The 24268-nt window shown below is 31.6% G+C and overlaps 3 protein-coding genes across 4 annotated transcripts; 2 read left to right on the top strand and 1 right to left on the bottom strand.

Moving 5' to 3' along the window:
* Positions 1 to 504: 504 nt before the first annotated feature.
* On the top strand, positions 505 to 4374 carry LOC100784617 (protein AMN1 homolog). 2 transcript variants are annotated; one of them, XM_003544821.5, is made up of 6 exons: positions 505 to 763; positions 1352 to 1479; positions 1861 to 2030; positions 2616 to 2693; positions 3295 to 3442; positions 3760 to 4374. In XM_003544821.5, the coding sequence occupies exons 1-6, from the start codon at positions 646 to 648 to the stop codon at positions 4171 to 4173; spliced, it is 1056 nt and encodes a 351-aa protein (XP_003544869.1). In that variant the 5' UTR covers positions 505 to 645; the 3' UTR covers positions 4174 to 4374. The 2 variants fall into 2 exon arrangements, with proteins under 2 accessions (XP_003544869.1, XP_025981279.1); XM_026125494.2 differs by having other exon boundaries at positions 625 to 763; positions 854 to 1479.
* A 1559-nt stretch (positions 4375 to 5933) lies between these two features.
* Positions 5934 to 7952, top strand: LOC100780497 (mitochondrial acidic protein mam33). Its single transcript, XM_003544814.5, has 3 exons — positions 5934 to 6171; positions 6263 to 6579; positions 7558 to 7952. Exons 1-3 carry the CDS (start codon positions 6022 to 6024, stop codon positions 7736 to 7738), a joined length of 648 nt encoding a protein of 215 aa, XP_003544862.1. The 5' UTR covers positions 5934 to 6021; the 3' UTR covers positions 7739 to 7952.
* A 6712-nt stretch (positions 7953 to 14664) lies between these two features.
* LOC102669285 (uncharacterized) lies at positions 14665 to 22411 on the bottom strand. The gene is made up of 9 exons (XM_006595669.4): positions 21954 to 22411; positions 21510 to 21555; positions 21269 to 21353; positions 21084 to 21129; positions 20899 to 20997; positions 17479 to 17547; positions 17057 to 17390; positions 16141 to 16268; positions 14665 to 16048 (listed from the first exon to the last, which is right to left on the bottom strand). Exons 1-9 carry the CDS (start codon positions 22320 to 22322, stop codon positions 15353 to 15355), a joined length of 1872 nt encoding a protein of 623 aa, XP_006595732.1. The 5' UTR covers positions 22323 to 22411; the 3' UTR covers positions 14665 to 15352.
* Between the last annotated feature and the right edge of the window lie 1857 nt (positions 22412 to 24268).

Raw genomic sequence — 24268 nt, 5'->3', positions numbered from 1 at the left:
GAATAAGTTGTCCCCAAAGATGAGTTGACAAATACCTATAATTTATATTAAAAAGCACTAATATATTTACCAACTATTTTTGCAATGAATCGAAATATTTATATTTTAATAATCTCAAATCACCCTTTTTAAAATCTCTATATAATTATATATATACTTAATCATTTTAACTGCTCGTCTATTTCAATATACCATTTTTGTAATCCTTATCTTTCAATTAGATTTTAACAGTTTTTTTCTTCTAAAAAAACATAACAATAGTTAAAAAAATAACTTTATATTATAATTTAATTTTTTATTATCAATTTAAACATAAGTTATATATATTTAAAAAATATTTACTTATTATAAATTTTAATATATTGAAAAGTATTAGTTTGTTATAACTTTTTATTATATAAAAATAAAAATGTACTGCATACCGTAGTAACCGTACTACTTATTTTTTTAACAAAATCGATAGGCAACAATATATTAAAATTAATACAGAAAATAATTAATTTTGCCAAAGGAGGTCGCAAGAACAAAAGAAAGAGAGAGAGAGATTAGAATAAGTTGATAACACCGTCAAAATTGGTTCCTCAGAGTTGAGGAGGTATTGTGTAAGGGCACGTTCTGTTACATCGTTCTTCATTTTGATTTTGGATGGATAAAGGTAAAGGTGCCAAGGCATTAGCGACCTCTTTGCAAAATCTCGATTTGAATCCTCCATCCAACGTCAAATCCAAGTCCTCCATTTCAATCACCCACCCTCAATTTCCCGGTATTTTTTAAACCCCTTTTTCTCTCTTTCAATCTGCTTTTGTATTTTAGAGATGGGGTGTTATGTTTATGTAAAGCTTTCACCTTTCAGTGCCCCATGATCAATTGCACTTGCTCTGTTTTGGGGATCAATTGAAGTTGAAAGACCGTTGACAAAACAATACTAACTCTGAAATGCAGTGGTTCTTTGTTTCTGTGATAATTTTAAGTAGAAAACTTCAAAAAACAAACAAAAAACACTTAAACACTCATTTGGGCCTTTTATTGCGATTGGTTTCAGTTTTGATCATGTTGCCAGGTTTTGTGGCAAGTGCTCATTGTTTAATTTGGTTTTGACCTTAGACTCTGTGTTTGTATGACTGGATTATGCTGAAAATGGAAGCTCAGTTTGAGTTTTGCCCCTGAATAGAATGAGTAAAATTTGTTTTCTTTGAAGGAGACACTAGGTGGGTGTTAGTTGTGAGAGGTTTCGGTAGTTTAAATGAGATCTTAGGGTTTAAACCTTGGTGGTACCATGCACCGGTTATTTTTTCATAAGCATGTGCCACATAATAGGCATTAACAAATTATTCGAGAAATTTTTGTGCAGGATTACTGCCTATGAAGACAAAGCCTCCGAGTTTGGTCAGCCTTTGCATTGGAGTTCTTGGAAGACATTTGGAGGATATTATTGCAGATTTGAGTGAAATTGCTATCAACTTGCCAGCTGATATAAAGGTAGGTTGCTAGAGAATGATTCTGATTCTTCAAATCCTTTAATAAGTCATTTATCCTAATGCTCATACTTGTCAACTAGTGAAATTCTAAATTTATAGTGTTCTCAATGTAAATGTGTGAGAAACAAAGGTTTCTCCAGGATTTCCCACTTTCTTTGCTAAAGAAATATCCTTTGTTGAGGCACCCGGTTAATATTCTTAAGTGGTTGAAACTTGTGTTCCGCTCACTGTCCTAAACACTTCTTTGTTTATCCCTTGTTAAAAATCTTTGATTATAATGTGTCTTCCCCCAAAAAAGAACAAAAAGAATCTTTCATCCTGCATCATGTACTTTATACATACTTACAATACAAATAAAGAAGTTAGTTATGCTTAATGACAGATAGCAGTGGCAGCTATTGCTAGAAGAAGAAAATTGTTGAATGATGATATCCTGATCGCATTAGCTGATACTTCCTGGGAAATCCTTGATGTCTCTGGCTCAGATGTCTCTGATTTTGGCTTGATAAAAGCAGCTGAAGTATGTAGATTCATTAAAGCTCTAGATATAAGGTATAGAACTATAATTTTTTATTTTATTTTAAAAATGAAACAATTACTATGCTTTAATTGTAATGCAATCAATCTTTGATGTCTGAGAAATGAGAATAAATAAGCTGAAAAAACAAGAATTTTCATAATATTTAGTCTTTTCATGTATATTCAAATTTCGGAAGACATTTCATGCAATATGCTCTAGCTTGTAGTCTTAACTCTGAAGCTTACTTGATGCTACAAGAGCATGTCATATGTCCCATTCAATGGACCAGCTGGTAGGCACATTTTGATAAAATATTTTGCTGTTTGAACTATATCATGAGTTTATTAGAAGTGAGTGATGAATGCAGATTGAGTTTTATGCTTAGATCTTCCTCTTCCATTGTAATTTTAATTGTATTTCATGGTTTTACTTCTACTGGATGTGGTTATTATTAATTTTCTTCACCTTGTTTTTGGTCCGTCAACAACTTGCCTTGAGGTTAGCATATTGTAGGATTGATGTGATGCTAACAAACATTTTTGTAGTGTTGTAGTGTGTTTTTTATATTATACTTCTCTCTCTTTCAGAATCACTTGATATATTGAGACTATTTGCAGCCGGTGCACCAAAATTACTGCTAATGGTATATCTGAGCTTGTGAAGCACTGCCACTTATTGGAGACATTGAGATGCGGGTACATATCTTGTGTTATCCACTTTAAGTTTTATTTCTTTGTTAATGCAATTTGTTCATTGTTTTGTTTTAAACTGTATTTTGTCTATCATTTAAGACATAATCTGAAAACTTGTACTTTTGCTTCAATGGGCCCTTTAGGTACCATGTTCTTGTTACTATTGTATCCATCATACTTTTATCGTTAGGATATGTAAATTGAGTTCTCTTCTAAAGATGATCAAAACATATTTACTTATTTATTTATAATGCCAAAAATTGGCTTTGATATAAAAAATTTGATGTCTATTCTCACGAAGGAAATGTTATCCGAAACTTGGGAAGTTGTAGGTATTGGGAAAGTTATTTTATTTTTATTCTCTCTTTTTAAAAAAAATCAAATTAAATTAAAAAGGTGGAAAATCATGTAATTTTAAAATTGTTTAGGGTGCTTTTTTCTTTTCTTTTCTTTTTTTGGTGTTTTCATGGTAGTAATTTCCTACTTTATTACACAGTTTTTTGTCTAATCAATTATAATCTTATTGGATACAAGACTGTGTCTTGACTGGGATTACATCATTACAAAACTCATAACAGGCAATGAACCATAATTAATATTGCAGAGGGTGTCCAAGGACTGACAACACTGCACGAAGATGCTTGGGTATATTTAAACCAAAGTTTGATGATTATGTGGAGGAGGATTCTTGGGAGGAGCTTGATACAAAAGAAATTGCTAGTGGGGCACAATCACTCAGGTGGCTAGTATGGGTATGAACTTGAAAACTTCTGTCTAATTTGTAATTGAATGCTAATTTTTGTCCTTACTGAAATGCAAAAATTCATTTATTTCCTTCGTAGTTTGATGTCTTTGTTTTTATGATAGCATTGGTTGCTGTAGAGACACATATGCTGCACTTCCTCCAGCCAATGGGGATGGAGTGAGAATTAGGAAAAATAGGCATGATGGATGGATAAGGATTTTTCTTTGATTCTCATTGCATATAGAAAATAGAAGTTGCTAGTAGTTTAATATTTTTTCATGGCCGACATTTCTTCAAGAAGTGATTATTTTATTTTATTTGCAGCCAAACATTGATAAAAATTCTTTAGAGGACTTTTCCACTGAGTGCCCACGTGTTGTAGTAAATCCTAAGTCATCACCCTTTGGGTTTAAGGGAACTGAGGTTCCTCGGGAAGCATTACAAAATATCATATTGGATGATGAAGTTGTCAAGGACATTGATCCCAGAACATGGACAATGCATGGGTTTGCATTGAAGCCCATCTCTCCATCTTCAAGTTCCACTGAATTATCAGTAGCCGAAAAATTCAGACTTGCATTTGTGGAAAGGGATAACCGATTAGCTCCGAAGCGAGCTAAAAATGCCCGGCAACATCAGCGTCGTGCAGTGAGGGAATTGATGCTGATGAGCACAAGAGCCAAGGCAATGGTCTTAGCCTCACAAGCAAGCAAGTCCCTTCATGGCCGAAGCTCATAGAGTTCTCACATCACATGTATTTTTCAGTTGCCCCAAAATGTACTTATAGCATTATTAACTTCTTCTGTATATAGTAAGAAGTTGTTGGTCATACAGATTTTGAATCTTAAGATGTCTCCTTTGACAAGTCAGAAAGATCAGGGCTTTCAATTTGTGCCTTGTTTGAGGTTTCTCATGAAATGAAAATTGTTCAGTTGCCCATGTTATGGAAGAAATATGATTGCCTGTTGCTTTGTTCCATTTATTGTGGAAATGCAAAATTAATTTTCCAACATCATTGCTTTGGAAGAAGCTCTTGATTCAAAAGGATGAAGGATTCCTTCTGCATGGTGTGATGTGGTACTGCTACCTAACGGTGCTTCTGCTGAGAGGGGCCTTGTTTTGTGGAATGGTGTGATGCATGGCTGTTCTGTCAAAACTGCTTATAATCGACTGTTATGGGAATGGTTGATGAGGAAAAGGACAGTGTCTGGCAATTTATACCCTGTTTTGAAATATCTCAAACGGAGAAGACACAAATTTTCCAAAGCAAAATTTTTAGCTGCAACTAAAATTTTGATTTGAGTCAGATGCAAACAGGCTTTAAGCACAATTATTGTGCATGTTTGATTTTCTGTTATAAAATTACGTTTGAGGCATAAGTCATTTTGTCAATGCATCAGGATCCTTATTTGTGCTTTTATTTTATTTTTATTTGTTGGATTTGCATTAGAATGTGTGTTACAACAATTCGAATTGCAAATCAAACATACATTATGTGTGCGAATTGGAGCTTGTTATATTCATTTTCAATAAACTTGATTTCGTATAATTGATTTTAGCTTGTGTTTGGACACCTTGTAATGCAAAAGAACATGTCAAATTTGTAAAGATCGTACTGTTGAATGGTAAAAGTTTTCTGTAGAATGATGTTTAAATATAACTGCTCTTTGTTAAACATGTTTAAATAAATTGATTCATGTTTAGTTACATTTACGAGAAAATTATTTTTAATCCAATGAATATTGTTTAAATAATATTGATAAAAAATACTTTTCGATGCATAATTCTTAATATAACTATGTATGTTGTCAAGTAATAATACAATATTAAATCATAAGGACATTTTTTTATCGAAGACATACTTAAGAGCATTTTTCTTCATGGGCTACTTTTGCGGTAGGGTTATCATGGTTGATCATTCTTGTAATTCTTCTACTGAATAAAAATAAAAGTAGTCTCTCTCAATGTTAATAAAAGAATAATTATTACGTAATCTTAATTTAAAAGAATAGTTTTTTTTAAAAAAAACTTAAATATATTTTTAATCATTTAAATTTGGATAATAATTTTTTTAATTCTTCAAAATAAAATACATTTTTATTAGTTGCTTAAATTTTTGAAAAGTTGTTTTTAGTTCCTTTTATTCTAATAGCATATACTAAAAAATAATTAGCCTAAAAAATATAAAAGTATTTATATTAATTAATTTTATATTAAAAAATGAATTATATAGAAAAAAATGAGAAAATAAAATTTAATAACTTCTAATACTAAATACTAGTAGTAGTATCAAACTTTAATTTATAATAAAATTGTCAATTTTATTATTTTCACAATCATAACAATTTGTTGAAAAAACATCTAAAAAATGGTTTTTGTTCTTTGAAAATAAATTATACATACATAATAAGATAATTAGATTTTATAATAAATACTAAAAATTGTAATTAAAATTTTTGTGATTAATTAATAAATTAAACTCTTAATATAATTTTGTTGAAATGTTTGAGTTGAGTAGTCTCAGTTGGGTTGAGCTGCTGCCACAACACAATCTCACAGCGCAGGAATTGAAGGAAAGATAGAGAAATGTGGAAGAGAGCCTTGGTCGGCGCCGTGGGTGCTCTCCGGCGGCCATATTCGTCGGGAGGTGGCGGCATCTCCTCCGCCGTGAACTCAATGCTCCTCCGCTCTCTAAAGGATCACTATCAAGAAGTCGCCAAAATGAACATGCCCCCTGTAAGCTCTCTCTCACTCTGTTAGTGTGCTAGGGTTTTACTTTAGGTTTAGACATTGACTAACTCACGTGAGAGTGGCACGTGCCTAGCAGAAAGTGAGTCCTCCTTCGCCGTTCACGATCGTGAAGGGAGCTCTGGACTCGCACGGTCCGGTTCTGAAGCGCAGCTACGGCGACGAAGAGGTGAGCATCTATGTCATGCGGTTGTTGACCCCCGAGGACGAGGATTCCGCCATCGACCAGCTCTTCATCCACGTCGACGTCTCCAAACCTCAGCAGAACGAATCCTTGATTTTCCTCTGCGGTTTGTACGAGGATGCTCTTGGGATTCACTCTGTTTCCATGAGGCCCAAGGTCCAGGACTCCGGCTACCTTCTCATCCCCTCCCAATACACCGGCCCTGTTTTTGCGTCAGTTCTGTCCTCTTTGCTCTCAATTTTTCTTTGTTTAGGGTTTATGCTTCTGTAGTGTAGGTCTGGAGATTGGTAATTAAATTAAGAAGAAAAAAAGTATGCACTCATAGTTTAAAATAGTTTTACATCATCATCCAATCACAAATCACGATTTTTACAAAACTATACACAGTTCATGCATCACCATTAAACTCTTAAATTAATGTCATTGCAATCTCTAGAGTATGTGAAAGTGTAAGGTGGAAAAAGATATATCAAACATGGACAGAGATTCAACGTTTACTGGTGATATGATTTAAGTGGGGAACAATACTTATTGCATGAGTTATCTTTTGAAGTTCTAAGATGGCATTGGAATCTTAGTGATTGTACTCGCTATCAGGTGTTGTTATTGGATCACCTACAAATATTCAATCTTGCAAGCTATAAGTTATGTGTAATCCCCGGGGTAAGCATGTGTCTTGGAGATCTCATGTTAACTAGTGATATGACCAAAATAGTACATATAGGTAGGAAGAAGCATTGAAATTTTTTGTAGACATTAGGAATTTTGGATTAAAAGAATGGAGATGAAGTAGAATGCCCTCCACTCAGAACTCTTGTTTTTTTTATAGTAATAACTATTGTTGAAAATATCTCTACCGTGCGAGTTACTTCATTTCGTTTTGGAACTCAATTGTGAGTGTTTAATTAAGGTCAACGTCAATGATATGATGTGATTGATTCATTTTGATGTTCTTTCCCTGGTGAGAAAAGATAGGCTGGACTAAGGAGAAGAAACTGCGGAATTGTGTTTTGCATTTTGGGAGAAGAAAAAATTTCTTACTTTTGGAAGATGCGAATACGCGTGTTGTCCTAGAATGCCCGTTTTGTGTTTTATCATATACCTGTTAAATTTCGCTTGGAAATTCTTATGTTTTGTGCAGCAGGCATTTTTTTTTATATAGTTTTGACTGTCTTTTCTGTAAATGACAGAGAACTAGATGAAAAGATGAGAGATGCGTTTCACAGTTACATTGAGGAGAGAGGAGTGAACGAGAGCCTCTTTAAATTTCTTCAAGCATGGCTATATGTGAAGGAACATCGAAATCTGATGCGGTGGTTCAAAACCATGGGCTTATTCATTGATGGAAAGAAGCCAGCTACAGGTGCATAACCCTCCGAGAGATCAAGTTATGGATTCAAAACTTCCAAGTTTTTCAATTTAAAAGTCCCTAAAGTTTCATAGTTGACTATTAGTATATTTATTTTGGAGGATCAATGCACCCACATAAGTACACAACTTTAAAGCGAGTGGTAAATTTTATCAATTTAACTATTTGTGATATGTAATGTGATTATGACAAATATACACACAAAATTTAAGATGATTTTTTTTTAAGTATCAAAATTCAATATTTGATATTACATTACAAAATATTTTGTGACATCATCTAATCAAATAGTACACCAAATTAAAAATAAGCCAACTGTAATTAGTAATGTTTATGACTTATCTGTCTCACTAACTTTACCCGTAGTTATTAATGATTGAACTTTCTGACTTAATTTAATACACAATGTTTTACCTAAATTATATATTTTTTTACTTATTTATTATAAATATATTTTAATTGTAATTATATATTTTATCAAGTTTGTGACTTAATTATATATAATATAAAAATTGATGTCATTGTCATGTTAACAAATCAGACAATTTCAATCTTATTCTATATATTGTTAGGTCTTAATTAGTTTGGAACTTAATTCAAATAAAAAATTCTATTAAAATTTCATGTTGGGCAGAATCAATAATATTCAGGCACTAGTTAAAAGGGATTAGGAGATTATTATTCAGCACGTTCAATGTGCGGGTAGCCTATGTGTTATTCTACTGATAAAAAAAAAAGTGTTATTGTGTTAGTTTTCTGGCCAAACAAGGTTCTAATGAACTTTTTATGCATTTTGTGTGTGCGTGAAATAGCGATAGAAAAAAAAAAATCCAATAGTGTGTTTGGATGTGCTTTTAAGATATCATTTTCCTACAAATCCACGTTCAGATATTTAAATTGACGGAGAAGCTAGTATTTTAAGTATAAGGTTACGCATGTTTACTGGTGTAAACACCCAACCAAACATGCAGTAGGTCTCACTATTAGGTCCCAGGGGTAGCCACAGTTTGGTTTTAGATGGTCTTTCCATCTAAACCAGTGGATTTTGTTTGGTTTAGTTTTGCTTAATTTTAATCATAACTAGAACCAAATCAGCTTGGATCAGGTTGCCAATTTAATAAAAAAAAAAGCAGATTGTTCAAAAAAAATTAAAAGAAAACTAATGTACAAGCAAATTAGTCTTACTGTATGTGCAGTACAAATGGAGTTTGGCTTTTCAAATGCGGAATTCCCAACGTGTATTTTTTTCTTAAAAAAATAAATACTTAATTTAATTAGGTTTATTTTAATAATTAAATGGATCATAATTGATTTTTATTTAAAAAATTGATTAGTTTATGTTTTAAAATGTGTTAGACTTGTGAATTTAGGTTAAAATGATGCATTATTTTATTAGTGTAAAATATATATTTTTTGAAGTCATATGTAAAATATTATATAAAGTCACTAAGTGTCAATATGATAAGGACATTTTTTTCTTAATATGACCTTCATTTTAACGGAGTCCACATCTTTTGGATATTTCCGCATTTTTGCAAAAAAAGTACTAATTTGAAATTTCATTATTTCCCAACCCTGTTACTACTAGTAGTACTATATGGGGCGGCCATCAATGATCAAGAAAAACAATGGCAATGTAGGTAACATCCTCAAGTCGTACATAACAGGCTTCCTCCACAATGTGAGACCTATCACCATTGATAATTAACATGAAATCGGCCGAATGAAAAAGATTTAAGAATTCAGGAATTATCATGTAATCATAATGCAATTTTATCACACATGTATTCACAAATTTGTGCATAATCAAACATCAAAGTATCTCCCTCACATTTAAAAGTTTTTGAAATTATATATATTCATCTACCTTATACTTATTCTAGTCAATAAGTTATTTAAAAGGGTAAAAATATATTTTTTTCTCAATAAATTTATTTGAATTTGTTTGTATTTTTTTATGTTTAATAGATTTTATGAAATTAAAAATATTTGAAAATTCCATACTTTATTTCGTTTACTTATTTAAAATAATATTTTGGGAGGGATGCGTTTATATTCAATTACCTTAATTTAAGATTAAAAATGAAACAATAAAAACCTTTTATAAAATTGTAATAACGCACGTGATCAACTGAGAATGGAAAACTTTATAACGAAGAATTTTTTTCTTTGTTAGCAAGAAATTCTAATGAATTTTAGTAGCTTATTGATTCTAATTTCATGTTCTCCTTAGTATCATTTCTTTACATATTTAAAGCTATATTAATCCTCCATGGATTAACATTTTCTTATCTCTACTCTTGCATTTGAACAAGAGATTCAAAATTATGCTATTCATTAATTATCTAATAATACTGAATATGAAGATTTGAATACTAGTTAAATCGAACATTTGACGGGTGCACTGTTCAACGAACAGCGATCGATGCCTGTTGATCAGAGTGGGTAAAACTTCATTTCTTAAATTTGGAGTTCCCAATACCTATGTATATTAGCTTTTGTCTTTTGAACTCAATTTTGACCATGTCAATGTATCATACTACCATGGGTTAGTTGAGTTGTTTTTTTTGTTTTGCAATCCACGTGCTTTGACCCCTTGCAAGGTTACTAGTCGTCGGCATGCATTACATACAACGTCGCAAATATTTGTCTTTTTTTTTTTTGCTTTCGAATTTTGAGAGATTTTTTTACCGTCATTAACGAAAACATATTTTATTTGTTGCTAAATCATATATATTTCACGACCCAAAAAACATATCTTACATTTGTTTTTTTTCTTCTGAAAAAAAATATTAATGAAGACTCCGGAACCATTATCCTTAAATTAACTAACGAGTATTTTATATGATTTTTATGTTTCGATATAATAATTATTATTTTTTCTTACTTTTTATTTCCTAGACAAGTACATTCAGTTGTTATAACATTTTTTTTCTTACTTTTTATTTCCTAGACAAGTATATTCAGTTGCTATAGCATTTTCATTTTTAGCTTTGTGGTCATATTTAAATAGAGGAGTGTGGTAAAAGTTTCACGTGACGGATAAACATCGAGAAAAAAAAATGAAACATATTGAACATCAAATAAAGATAATATCGAGATAAACCATGTAAATGGAGAACAATTCTTATCTTACAAGCTAATTTGTAGGGTTAAATTAAAGTTTAAACTCACTTTTTGACATGATATGAGAATAATTTATCTTAAATGAATCCCTATGTTTATCTTATTCATATAATAGATGAATATATATGTGCACCAAGCTGTATATCAGAGGCAGAATAAGATTAAAAAAAATACTAGCAGTTCTAGAAAGCAAGCAATTTAAAATGGAAGATGTTAACACACGCGGAAAAATAAGCAATCAATAATCCAACACGTTTTGATACTAATAAACCATTTGACCATGTAATGTGAGACTTTCCCTGAATGAAGGCAACGCGTGACCCTAAATATTGATAAACAAATAAGGAACACATATTTTTGAAGCGGCAAGCCAACCTTGACCATACATTAATTAATTACATATGCCTAGTGGCCGCAATTACCGCAACTATATATACAGAACGGGGTGGCATCACATAATCGTTTGAGAGTCAATTCTATTGTATATTTCCGATCATTAGTTGTTATTATTCTCAATAGCTATGTACCTCTCAAACATCTTCGGGTGCTTCTCCGATGGCTCACCTGAAGAATCTCAAAAATACACATGCGATGGCAATGTTTGTGTTCTGAAAAACCCGAAGGAAAACATGGGCAAACCACAAACATTATCTAACAGCAAGAAATCAAGGCATAGCCTTCGGATTTCGTTTGCTCGTTGTGCCAAAAGGTCTCCTAGTTGTTAGATTTATATATATATATATATATATATATATATATATATATATATATATATATATATATATATATATATATATATATATATATATACACATACACACACATATATATATATATATATATATATATATATATATATATATATATCACTCTTGTGAATGGAGAGAGAGAGAGAGGCTCAGGTTCTGCTGATGCCATCAACACTACAGGTTACGTTTTATTGGTTTCATCTGTGATTCTTTGATCGTTTTCATCTGCTGTACAACGGCGTAGCTTATTCTATTCGCATGTATAAAAATTCTTAAAGAGATTTTAACTTTGATATTTAATGTTCAGTTATTAATTAATGACTTGTAGATCTCTCATATGCTACCTGTTTGTGAAGTATGCTTCAAAGATACGGGATGATTTTTATATGTATTGAATAAATGTAAGAGTTTTGATAATTCACCCATATATACATAAAATGATGAATATTATATCATCTTATAACTTTATATTTTCTTAATTATTGAATTAAAAGTTTTTTTCAACATATATTCTCTTACCCCGTAACATATACTTTTTACTTTATGGACTTAAATTTCTTTTCATAATTTTTAAATTATAAATGAGTGATTTCTATACAAAACAAATACCATGGACCAACGATTTAATTAATATCGGTTTAATCTTCGTTAATATAGTGTTTGTTATAAAAAAAACTCTTAATATAAATACTAACAATATAATACATTATAATAAGAAATATTTTTTATAGCAATAATAAATAATAAATAATTTTTTAGTGTAAAAAGTTAATGTATTTTTATCAATAATACTTATGAATATAAATTTACAATATATCTATATTAATTTTTTTATTAGACAAAGATTGTGTATTTAAAAAGACAATTTTAATAATTAGTGTTTTATCCATTATACTAAATGATTTTTAATGCACATTCTAGTAATCTCTTTACTATTTAATTACCTTCTGCAATCACAAGAATCAAGTGTTCGATCGGCCATAAAGAAAAGTCTCGTAATGTCAAGCAAAGCTATAAATTTTGAGTCTTTGAAATATCTTTGCTTTTTGCTTCTTGTGGTTAATGTAGCTACTTTATAATAAATGCACATCTTTGTCCTCGATCGACCAGAAATTGTCCCTCGTGAATTCCTCCTTTTGGGGGGTTTGTTTAAAATTAAAAAAAGTAGGTGCAATTCGATTTTTGAAAAAAGTAAAAAATTATTATTTTTAAACAAAAAAATTTAAACAAACACAACACAAAAATAAAAAGAATAATTTATTTTATTAAAAACACTTTTTTTCAACAAATAAATTTAAACAAACTGATTTTTTTTATTTATTAAAGAGAGCGTGATTTTGAGATATGTGTATATATACTAGCAAGATACTATCTAAAAAATTTAGGCATATTTTTCAATTTAAATAAAATTTATAATTGCAACGTATTTTAGAAAGTAACTTGTAGAATTATGGATTTTTAAGTAGTTTATATTTAACAAAGATTCAAAATTTTAATAACATTTACATATTAATTTAACAAAATTAAGAATGCCATATGTCATTCTTCAAGAAATTAAAAGCATACATAGTGTTTGTTTGACACGCAAAACTTAGACATGAAATTAAAGCCAGTAATTTGAGTTGAAACTTAAAATTTGAGAGTTTCTATCTTTTGACATAGTTTTTTACCAATTAAACTTTATGTAATTTTTTCATTATTTTTTAAAAATTTCAAAATTTTAATTTTTTAAATAAAAAAAATATGATTAAATATAATTTTAGAATTCTGAACTTTGAAATTTTTATTTTCAACACTTTTTATAAAAAAATATTTTGGAATTTAGAATTTTTTTTTTGTTATTGTTTCTTAAGTGTTAGTTTTATAAAAAAAATAATCTGATTGATTAAAGAATTAACGGTATCAAAACTCTCCAAAATATCGGAGTTACCATAAAATCTATCTTAAAATTTTAATTATAACTTCTGGAGGTTCTTAAAATTACAATTAGAATTTCAAATGTCAATAGCATGGAATTATAATGAAATCAAAACTAACTTTTCACCATTAAGATAAAAAGAGTCTCCGTTTATAAATGAATTCAAGCAAAGCTAATAGTAAAAAAGGTTTTGGCAATTTAAAGATTTTCCAAATTTGAATTTGGCTGCTGCTTGAATTATAACGGTTGATTTGGTAAACCAGAAAGAATAAAGGAAAGAAAAATTATGTTGGACTTTTCTACTTGATTACGTAATGCTTCTTGGGTGACTGAGTATCATAAATTTATTATATATATTCTTTTGGGTACTTCTCATTTATTTTTATCTTTTTTATCATATCATAAATTTTATTATATTTATAATTTTTTTCTTCTTTTTTTCAACTCTTTCCAAGTGTAAAATAATAGCATAGATGTTCATATTTTTAAATAAGCTAAACTCATCAAATTTCATATGATTTAAGTTTTTAATCTTTATAAATAACTTCATTTGGTCTTAATCTTTCAAAGAAATTGTTAATTTTATTAAAGATTTGTTCGTATTAGTTTTCAACTATGACATAGATCTAAATCATCTAACATCAATAATTATGAGATAATATGTAATGCAACAAATTAATGTCACATTGTCACTAAAATTTTGATAAAAGTATTTTGAAAATGTTAAAATTTACAATAACTAAAACAATTTTAGAATCTTAAAAAAAAATTAGAAAATAAAAAGCGAAATAGAGTCATTTATGAGAGCTAATTAAGAAACATAATTTAACCATCTTAATGTTTAACTCATTTCAAATAAATGCATCAGACTTAGAACAACTTTTTTTAATCATAAGTCACTTCAACCTTCGTATTTCCAAAGAAAATTAAAACTAAATAAAGTCATTTATGAGAACTAAGGAACATAATTTAACCAGTTTTATGTTTAGTTTGATTCAAATAAATGCATCATTTTTTAATCATAAGCCAATTCAACCTTCATATTTCCATAGTTTGATACTTCTAATCACAAGCTACTCCAACCTCCATAATATTTATGCCAACCTAGAAAAATTTACACTGAAACACCCAAAACACTAGTTCTGAAGGGGTGTACAGTATTTTACTTAAATGTTGAACTAGCATAGTCGGGTAAAATTAAAGAAGGAAAAGCAAGTTGAGGTTTTTTTGCATTCGGGACATGTAAGAAAAATATAGCAGCATTAAGAACTAAAAACAAGTGATGCCTTGCCCATCAATTCAGGTAAACAAGTTATAATCATCTACTGAAATCAATATCAAGGCAACCGAATTTCAACCATTTGTAAAGCATCATCAACAGGATTTATTGCCCACAAATTGAAAAATCTAAGTAACGCTTGATCATGAACGACTCCTAAATGTTTTATATGATTTTAACTCTAGGATATAGAGCACAGACATGCTGCATTAACTCGGTAATTGTCATCTGGAAAAGATGGAAAGTCTTGAAATTGTTTTCTGTCAAATCTGCTCAAGTCTTCTATGTTGACAAATCCTACTTAAGAAAACCATCATAAGATCCCCAACATAAGCATCCAACGGAAAACAATCTTCCCAAGCACATGGTATTCATTTCATCTGTTCCAAATTAAAGAAGCAAAATGGAAGAGGCCTTTTTTTTTTTTTTTCTCATTTATGCAAGAAGGTTTTTGGATGAAAATTGACAGAAGCCGAATGAAATTCCACAATCAGTCAATATATTCCTGTGGAGACATCCACATCAGAAATACAACAATTCCATGTCATTGTTGCAAAGCAAGGTCTGGTTGCTGAGAGTCAACCAGCACCCCAGATGATTGTTTTGCAGGTGACCCAGGAGATTGGGAACCAATATTCATGTTACTTGGAACCATTTCTCTGGGCTTAGACACTGCTGCAGGTGTATTATTACTTGTAAGCTTTGCAACTAAGCTGGCATTATTCTGATCACTCGAGGGTAAAGAGTTGAATTCCACTTGTTTCGAACCCTTGTTCTCATACTTGTCGAGGTTCCTGGTTTGGACATTGAGCTGCTGATAAAAGAGATTGACAGGAGAATTGGGTCTTGGTCCATCAGAACCAAACAAGGATGATTTTTCATCTGATGTTAGCCCACTACTAGAACAGGCTGTAGGCTGTTTTCCCTCATGCATTGGTCCATTAACAGAATATTGTTCCATGGTGGATTCCACATTCTTACAATTTTTTTCAACCTCTATGAATTCAGTAGTAGACTGCAACTTAGTCGCTAAACTAGGTTGTTGCTGGGCATGATTATTAAGCATTGATACTGGGGTTGGAAGTGGTTCATACTCTCCAACCCAACCACGATCAAATTTACAGTCAGGTGGCAGTGCTTGCCGAATCTTCTGGGAAGCAACTTTCCATGCAGTAGGTCCCAGAGTTGCAGCAAAACGAGCCAAACTCCTGGCATATGAATATTCATCTTGTGGTCCAACCTGGTGCCCAAAAACACAACATTAATGCTTTAAACAAGAAAGCTAAACAATTCAAGGATTGGAAGTAAGAATTCACTCCCTTTGATACATACACTAACTAGCTGTGGCTTAACTTCACCCTCAAATGTTGTAAATAAGGAATCCGATCTAGTAGCTGGTAGATTAGACATATTATCTTGCACAGATGGTTTCCTTCCCAACTTGGAGAGCAGATCCCTCCCTGGAACAATAAAGTAACAGTCAAAAGCAGATAGCTAGATAATGACAGTAATATCCAACTGAGAGCATGCAAACATGAACAACGAAGGCATGAAATCTATGAATCACATATACTTCAATTTGTTTCACATATCCATATCCATATCGATACTTTTGGATCCTTCACCGATACGTACCAATAAAGTATCCAAATCTATAAAGCACCAACAATAGTTTAATTTGCTTCAGTTATCTCATACCAATACTCTTTGTATACTTCACCTATATGCGTATTGGTTAAGTATCCAAGCTTTTAAAGTATTTTATAAAAGTCTAATATAACTACAACATACATGTAAGCATGTATAATATAGAAATACTTTCCCTTAATGAACCAAAAATAAAAATTATTCTCTTTATGTATGATTTTAAGAAAGGAATAAGATTGATAGTATTGTAATTGTTCTTATATTTAAATAATAGAAAAAGTAATTTATAATGACAATAATTTATAATTTTATTTTCCATTCCAAGAGACATGTCAGATTCAATATATTGCAATTTAAATTAAATGGAATGAAAGTTTTTCATTCGAAATATGTTCAATAATTTTTTTTACTAAGAATATTAAAAAAGTTTTCTTTTAATTTAGATTTTTAAAATTATAATTATATATTTATCATTATAAATTTTTATATGTATCTTACACGTAACATATCTTGTATATTTTTAAAATAATCATATGAATGTATCTAATCCATACATTGTTTCTGTGCATCATAGCATGAAATAGACATTTTTCTGTAATACCTGGTATATAGTCTTCTACTTTCTCTTGATTTGAATCAATCAAGAAAGCATTCCCCTCCAGAAGGCCATCAATATTGCCAGGCCCTTCACATACAGCACCTTGCATTGGAAGGGAAGTTGGCAATACATCTTCAATAGTAGCATGAGTTGGACCTGAGGTAAAATCATAGCCAACAGGTTCCTGTGAAGCTTGACCCAGCGGCCTCTTTCCTAGCTTCTTAGTTAGGGAATTAGATCTTGTTTTTTGTTCAGACTTCAGCTTACTCTGAGAACGTTCATAGTCAATCCTTAACTTTTCAAACTTTTTCCTTGCTAGTTCTTGTATTGATCGTGCCTGTAACAAATATATAGGGATCATACAGCAAGCACAACAAAATAGCTACTTGCGTTATTTTTTCAACGGAAAGCAGTCAATTTTATACCTGTTTGTGGTATATGGTCTCCGCCGCATTGAATTGCATTGCATTTGAGGAAATCAAAAATACATCACTCTGCATTCAACAGTTGCATTCAAATCATCTATTTGCCTTTCAAAATCACTAAATCAGGAAGACAATATGTACGTTTTAAAAATGGTTCAAATGATAATAAGGGGTAGCCTAATGCACAATGTTTGAATGGATTGTGGATATTCAGCAGCTGCTTTAATGCACAAGGTTTGTGGATATACAAGTGGTTCAAGATGCAAAGGGGTCTTTGAGAAGGGGATTCACCTTTCACGTAGTGGCACAAAAGGGTTGAATGGATTAATGATGGAAGCTTTAAAAAAGGGTCTCTAACAAAGTGTTAAAATTGATAAAGATAAGGTGGAGGTCAACCTATTGCAATACGTAGATGACACCTTGTTTTTGAGAGAAACAATGAATAATGTAATTGACATCAAGAGCATCTTGAGATCTTTTGAGCTAGTATCGGACTTGAAGGTGAATTTTTCCAAGAGTTGAAGTGGAGAGATATGTGGATATCTTGAATTGTAGGTTCTTCAAAGTTCCTTTTGTGTACCTTGACATGCCAATTGGTGCTAATTCAAGAAGACAAGCGACTTGGAAACCTATTGTGGAGAAGTATGAGAAGAAACTAACGGGTGGAGCCATAAGATCCTCTCAATGGCAGATAGAGTGTGCTTAATTAATTTTATTTTTTTTTCATCATTACCTCTTTACTTCTTTTCCTTATTTAAGATTCTATATGGTGTATTAAAAAAAATTGTGTCCATACAAAGAAAGTTCCTTTGGGGCGGAGGGGAAGGTGATAGGAAAATATTTTGAGTCCTTGAAATATGTAAGCACCGTCTTCGAAACCAAGCTTTCGAGGACGATGCTTATGTAGACACCGTTTTCAAAAGGTGGCTATTTTCTAAGATGGTGTGTTCTCACCCGTCGTTGAAACTGTTAACTTTCAACGACGTTAGCTTCTACGACGGTTAACAACCGTCTTTGTATGCTATTTTGGACCGTCGTAGAAAAGGCTTTTTTTAGTAGTGAGTGAAATGGGATGAGATATATAGAGATGAAAATGAGGGAGGTTTAGGGGTAAGGTGCCTTGGCACTTTTAATGTAGCATTACTAGCAAAATGAAGGTGGAATTTATACCACCAAAAAGGCATGTTGTGGAGCAATGTAATGGAGTCAAAGTATGGGGCATGAAAAGATTTACTCAATGGTAATTCTTTAAGAGAATATTCAATTTGGTGGAGGAACATTAAAAAAGTGTGTAGGGGTGGGAAGAAAGGTAAGTGGTTTATATTATAATGAGATAAAGGGTGGGAGATGGAAAAAATACTAGATTTTGGAAGGACACATGGTTAGGCCATGAGTCATTAGCTAATAAGTATCCTAGGCTCTTCCATATTTCTAACCAACAAGATGGGGTTGTTGCAAGATGGGGGGGGGGGGGGGGGGGGGGAGATTTGGGAGTGGATGTTGGAGTGGCATAGGGACTGCTTTGATTGGGAGAAACCCTCTCTAGAACAATTATACGAAGACTTGAATTTGATGTCGATGCAAAGAGACCAACAAAACAAGTGTGAATGGCCTATTGAGGCAAAATGAATATACTCAACAAAGTCTACATACAAATCTTTGCAGGTAGGCAATGGCAAGGAACAATCAGATGACATATGATTTATATGGAACACTAATTTACCACCGAAAGTTGTAGTGATGATATGGAGGGTGATGTTGGATAGATTACCAACAAGGACCAACCTATTAAAAAGATGTGTTGTTGGTACAGAAAGAAGCATTGTGCCCTTTTTGCCTAGAGAAATCGAAGTCAATTGAACATTTGTTATTTCTATATCCAAGGGTTCGGTGGTTGTGGGGGCAATGTTATAAGTGGAAGGATATCTCAATAGTGAAGGGGTTTCTTGATAACTGCTAAATATGAGTTATTTTGATAGTAAAAATATATTAAAAATATCTTTAAAAATATTTATTTAGCAGTTATCTTTGCCTTAAATATTAAGATTTGATATTTTTCTTATTTATGGTTTGCAGATATGAAAAGGAGAGATTAAAAGAGAAAAAGATCGAGAAAATATCCAAATTATCAAGAAGATATGGTTACAAGCAAAACAAATCCAAAAGATATCAAAAATATCAAAAAGGAAGATTTTTAGCATCAGGCCCAAATCCACTACAACAACTATAAAAAGGAGTCAAGCCAAGCAAAAGAGAATAACAACAACCCCCTCTCCTAGGGGTTTCATTTACTCCCTCTCTTTCTTTCACCCCTTTCTCATTGTAAAGCCTGTATGATGTACTCACTATTTATCAATGCAAAGGTATTTTCTATTCTATTATCTTTTCTGCTTTTATCTTGCATTATTCATCTTTATATTCTATTAGAGGTTAGACGCTCGGGAGAGGGTAACTTCTAAATAAGATTTAAATAAGGTATGCATGCATTGGTTTTAAGGGGTTAGACACTCGAAGAGGGTAACTTCTAATAGAACAAAAAGAAAGGATTTCATAAGAAAGTCATTGCTAGGAATAGAATGATATTTTATGCCCATGCTTTCTTGCAAACATCTAGAATTCATATTCATGTATTTTATTTGTTGAGTCTTTGCAAATGAATTTGGAAGATAGATAAATAAAATAGGCTTGTCATCGTGAGGAATCAGGGGCAAGTAATTGAACAGATGTGGGTAGAACAGAGTCACCTAAGTTGATAAAGAAAAATCATAAACTCATACATCCTAGGCAAACAAGGCAGGCAGGTCCCAACCTTATCATATTCTGATTTTATCTTCTATTTTTATCTTTTACTTTTCTTATCTTATTTTTATCTTCTATTTTCTCTTATCTTTATCATATCTTAATTTAAATATTTTATCTTTTATATTTATCTTTAAATCTTTTATCCTTTCTTTTAAATATTTATCTTATCTACTATATTTTCTTATCTTTATTTGAAATTCTTTATCTATTGCTTTTAGATTGGGTTTGCATTAATCTAAGTACAAACAAAATCCCTATGGATTCGACACTTGGACTTCCGAATACTTTACTACTTGTGACAAATTTGATACACTTGCCAATGAGTTAACATTTCTTTAAGGGGGGCAACAACAAAATGAGTCTTTATATGGTGTGCATTGGTGTAGTACACATGGAGATCCCATAATATCATGATCTTTAACGATGACATTTTTTATTTAGAGAAAATCCTATTAGGAGGTCATATGTGTAAGCTGGACACCGTTGAAACGCCCACCCACTAAACTCCCATGTTCATTCCAACAACCCATGTAATCATATTGCAAAAACAACCAAAATCTCAAAAAAGAAAAGGAACATCCCTCAACTTCAATAGTAGCAATTGACTCATTTACACACCTCAAATTGTTCCAAGGTAGGATAAGATCCATTTTCCAACTTTTTTCTCACTGTAGCAAAGTCCATTGGATGCTTAATCACTTTGTGATAATCAGGAAGCTGCATTCAAACATAATTTGAACTTTCATCTCAAATTATCTTCCAAAAGCAAGATTAAAAATTCACAAGAAGAAAAGCTCACACACCTCTTTCGAATCCACTGGCTCTGCATACACACCATATGTATCCTTCCTATATGAATTCACCAAAAGGCATGGCATCACCATGCAACAATAAAAGTTGAATATTGAAGTGCCATATAGATCATTCACCACAACTAAAACCAAAAGGAATGCATGAAGAAAGAAAATGGGAAATAAAGTCGCCTTACTTTTGAAGCTTGTAAAGGATAAACTCCAAGGTTCTCTTGTCAGGCAACGGAATCCCAGGTGGAAGCTTTGATGGAGTTCCTAACACTAGAAACAAAAACAAAACAAAAAGCCTAGTTAAGAAATTCAAGAGGACTATGTAGTGAAAGAAACAATGGCACACCCGTTTTAGTATCCAACATGGTATAGTGAAAAAAAGGGAAATTATGTAATTAAGAATTACGACAAAATGTACACACAAACCTGAAGTAGAGTAGAGCCCTTTAGAATCCACTTTTTTGCCTTTTACCTATCACAAGAAACCAATACACACAAAATAAATAACATAACCCCAAAATCACAAAAAAAGGCAAATATTGTGTTTATGTAAGAAAATATGTGATGGAGATAGAGGCAGAGACAAACAACAATGCATTCTAGGTTATCTAATTTGTAGTCATAGAGAGAGGGGGGTTAATAAAATGGAAGCAAACACAGTCAGAGAGTTTGCATGTGTGCATTAGTTTTTTTTTTATAATTGACATGTTAGTTACTTATCTCCCCCAAATTCCCAACACAAAGAGAGCGAAAGAAAGCCCTAGAGAAGGAAACAAGATAGAGATAGTAAACATAATTCAATTATGGACCAATTGGTACAAAAAAATGAGGTAGACATTGACTCAAATTTTCAGCACTTCATTTTGTTACCTCACGCTCTTCTTCATACTTCTTCGCTTCCTCATTCCCTTCTTCTTCTTTTTCTTCCTCATTTTCATACGATGCATGCACCCCACGCTCCCCTCTATGACTTGGCATGTAGTCATCCTCATCCTTGTCTTTTTCTTCATTGTTGTTGAACTTCACCACGAGCTTTAACTTCTTGTTGTGCCTCTTCTCATCCTCTTCCTGGTCCTCATCTTCCTTGTTGAGGTAGTCAATGTTGTAACTCATATTCCGACGACGACGAAGACTCCGTCGGAGGTCTGGTTGCGAGGTGGCCAAAGATTTGTCAGAGCGACGAGCTAGATCTGCCTTGGAGGGACGCCCCCTCTTCTTCATTACGATATGATCCATCATTTGTTGTTGTTGTTGTTGTGTTGCATTCTTACTTTCACTCTCTTTATATCTCTCTAAAACCCTATTTGAGTTTCTCTCTCTTGGTTTGCTTTGGGAGGCTCCATTATTTTTTAGGGTGCCTACTTTGGCTTTTCTCAAGAAGCTTGGTGAGGTCCGAGCCTAGCTTTCACCACTCAAACCTCAGCTTTGGATTAGGGTGGGTGAGGTAAGTTGTGTGACTTTGAGTGTCTAGTTCCCACTATTTCCTTTGTTTCTTTCTCTTTCTTCCTTTATTACTACAATTAATAATAAATAAATTAGTAAATACAATTAATATCAATAAATGTTTTCTTATTTTTTGTGTGTGAAACGACATTACTAGCTAGGAATGACGACATCTTTTGTTGCTTGTGCCCTGAACCCTCCCTTGCATGCCTCTTTGCTTGTTGCCCATATCTCTTCATCATTTCTCCCTTATTTTCACCAATTATCACCTCTTGTGGCATGTAAATCCCACCTTAACCTAAAAATTAATTAATTAAGTAACATGGCAAATTGGGCTAATGATTACTACATTGGCTTTTCTCAACAAGCTCGGTGAAGTCCGAGCCTGACTGTCAGCACTCGAACCTCAGCTTCGGATTAGGATGGATAAGTTTTGTGACTTTGAGTGTTTAGTTGAATTAGTTCCTACTATTTCTTTCATTTCTTTCTCTTTCTTCCTTTATTACTACAATTAATAATAAATAAACTAGTAAATACAATTAATATATATCAATAAATATTTTCTTATTTTGTGTGTGTGAAACCGATTGGGAATGATGACATCCGCTGCTCATGCCTGGAACCCTCCCTCGCATCCCTCTTTGTCTGTTCGCATCTTTTTGTCATTTCTCCCTTATTTTCATCAACTATCACCTCTTACAACAAGTAAATCCCACCTCAACTTAAAAATTAATTAATTAAAAATTAATTAACATGATAAATTGGATTAATGACTATTAGGGAATAAAATACTCCTACAGTAATGCAGATTTTTTAGTTATTACGATAAAGAATTTTAAAGGAAAGGTTATGATGAATTTCTTAATCCATTTTGTGATGATTATTAGGTTCATGAAATTGAAGTGGGTCATTACTCTTTTGTCCAACTTTTGCATATATTAATTGACTTTACTTAATTGTTGTCTCTCTTTCCATCAAGGATTTAAATAGGAATACATAATCTTGATGAATATCTTATTCCCTTCAATTCATTGGATAAGACTTTTTTAAGTCTTTTTAATAAATTTTGTAGAGTAACGATTTGATATATGTTTTAAAATTTAAAGGTTTAAATCATTTTTTAGTATTTTTAATTTAGCATCTTTTTTTATTTTTGTTGCCCTAAAAAATGATTTTAGTCCTTACAAATTTTGATTATTTTTTGTTTAACTTTTAAGTGATTTAGATAACATTTTTTTTATTATTGAAAAAGTTATATAAACTGCTTTAAGGACAAAATAAAATAAAAAAATTTACAAGGCAAAAGTTAAAGAAAAACATTAAATTGCAATGACAAAAGATATTTAATCCAAATTTAAATTATGCATGTATATTTGCAAGCTTTTTTCTGATAATTGATATACTCACTTTTTTTATTTATTCAGAAAAAACCAAACAAAAAAAATAAAATTACAATTTTTTGGAAATGAGCTGAGCTTTTCTTTTTTTCAAGGGATAACTTAAGAAAAAAGCTTATTCAATGTGGAACTTCTTAATTGAAATTTTACTTAAACTTTCTTGTAAAGGCTTTCAAGAAATAAGTTCTAGGAGATATGGGACTTTCAACTGGAGAAACTAAAAAAATTCATGTGTACACTATTTTTAATTCTTTGTTATGTTTTAGATTAAGGGCTGGTTTTAAGTAACACTATTTAATAAAGCTAATATGGAATATTAATAAGTTCACTGTTGATGTTATTTGT

Source organism: Glycine max, chromosome 14, assembly GCF_000004515.6.
Source record: "Glycine max cultivar Williams 82 chromosome 14, Glycine_max_v4.0, whole genome shotgun sequence".
In the NCBI taxonomy this organism is placed as follows: domain Eukaryota; kingdom Viridiplantae; phylum Streptophyta; class Magnoliopsida; order Fabales; family Fabaceae; genus Glycine; species Glycine max.
Note: the sequence above shows the minus strand (reverse complement) of the source record. Positions and strands in the feature narration are given on the sequence as shown.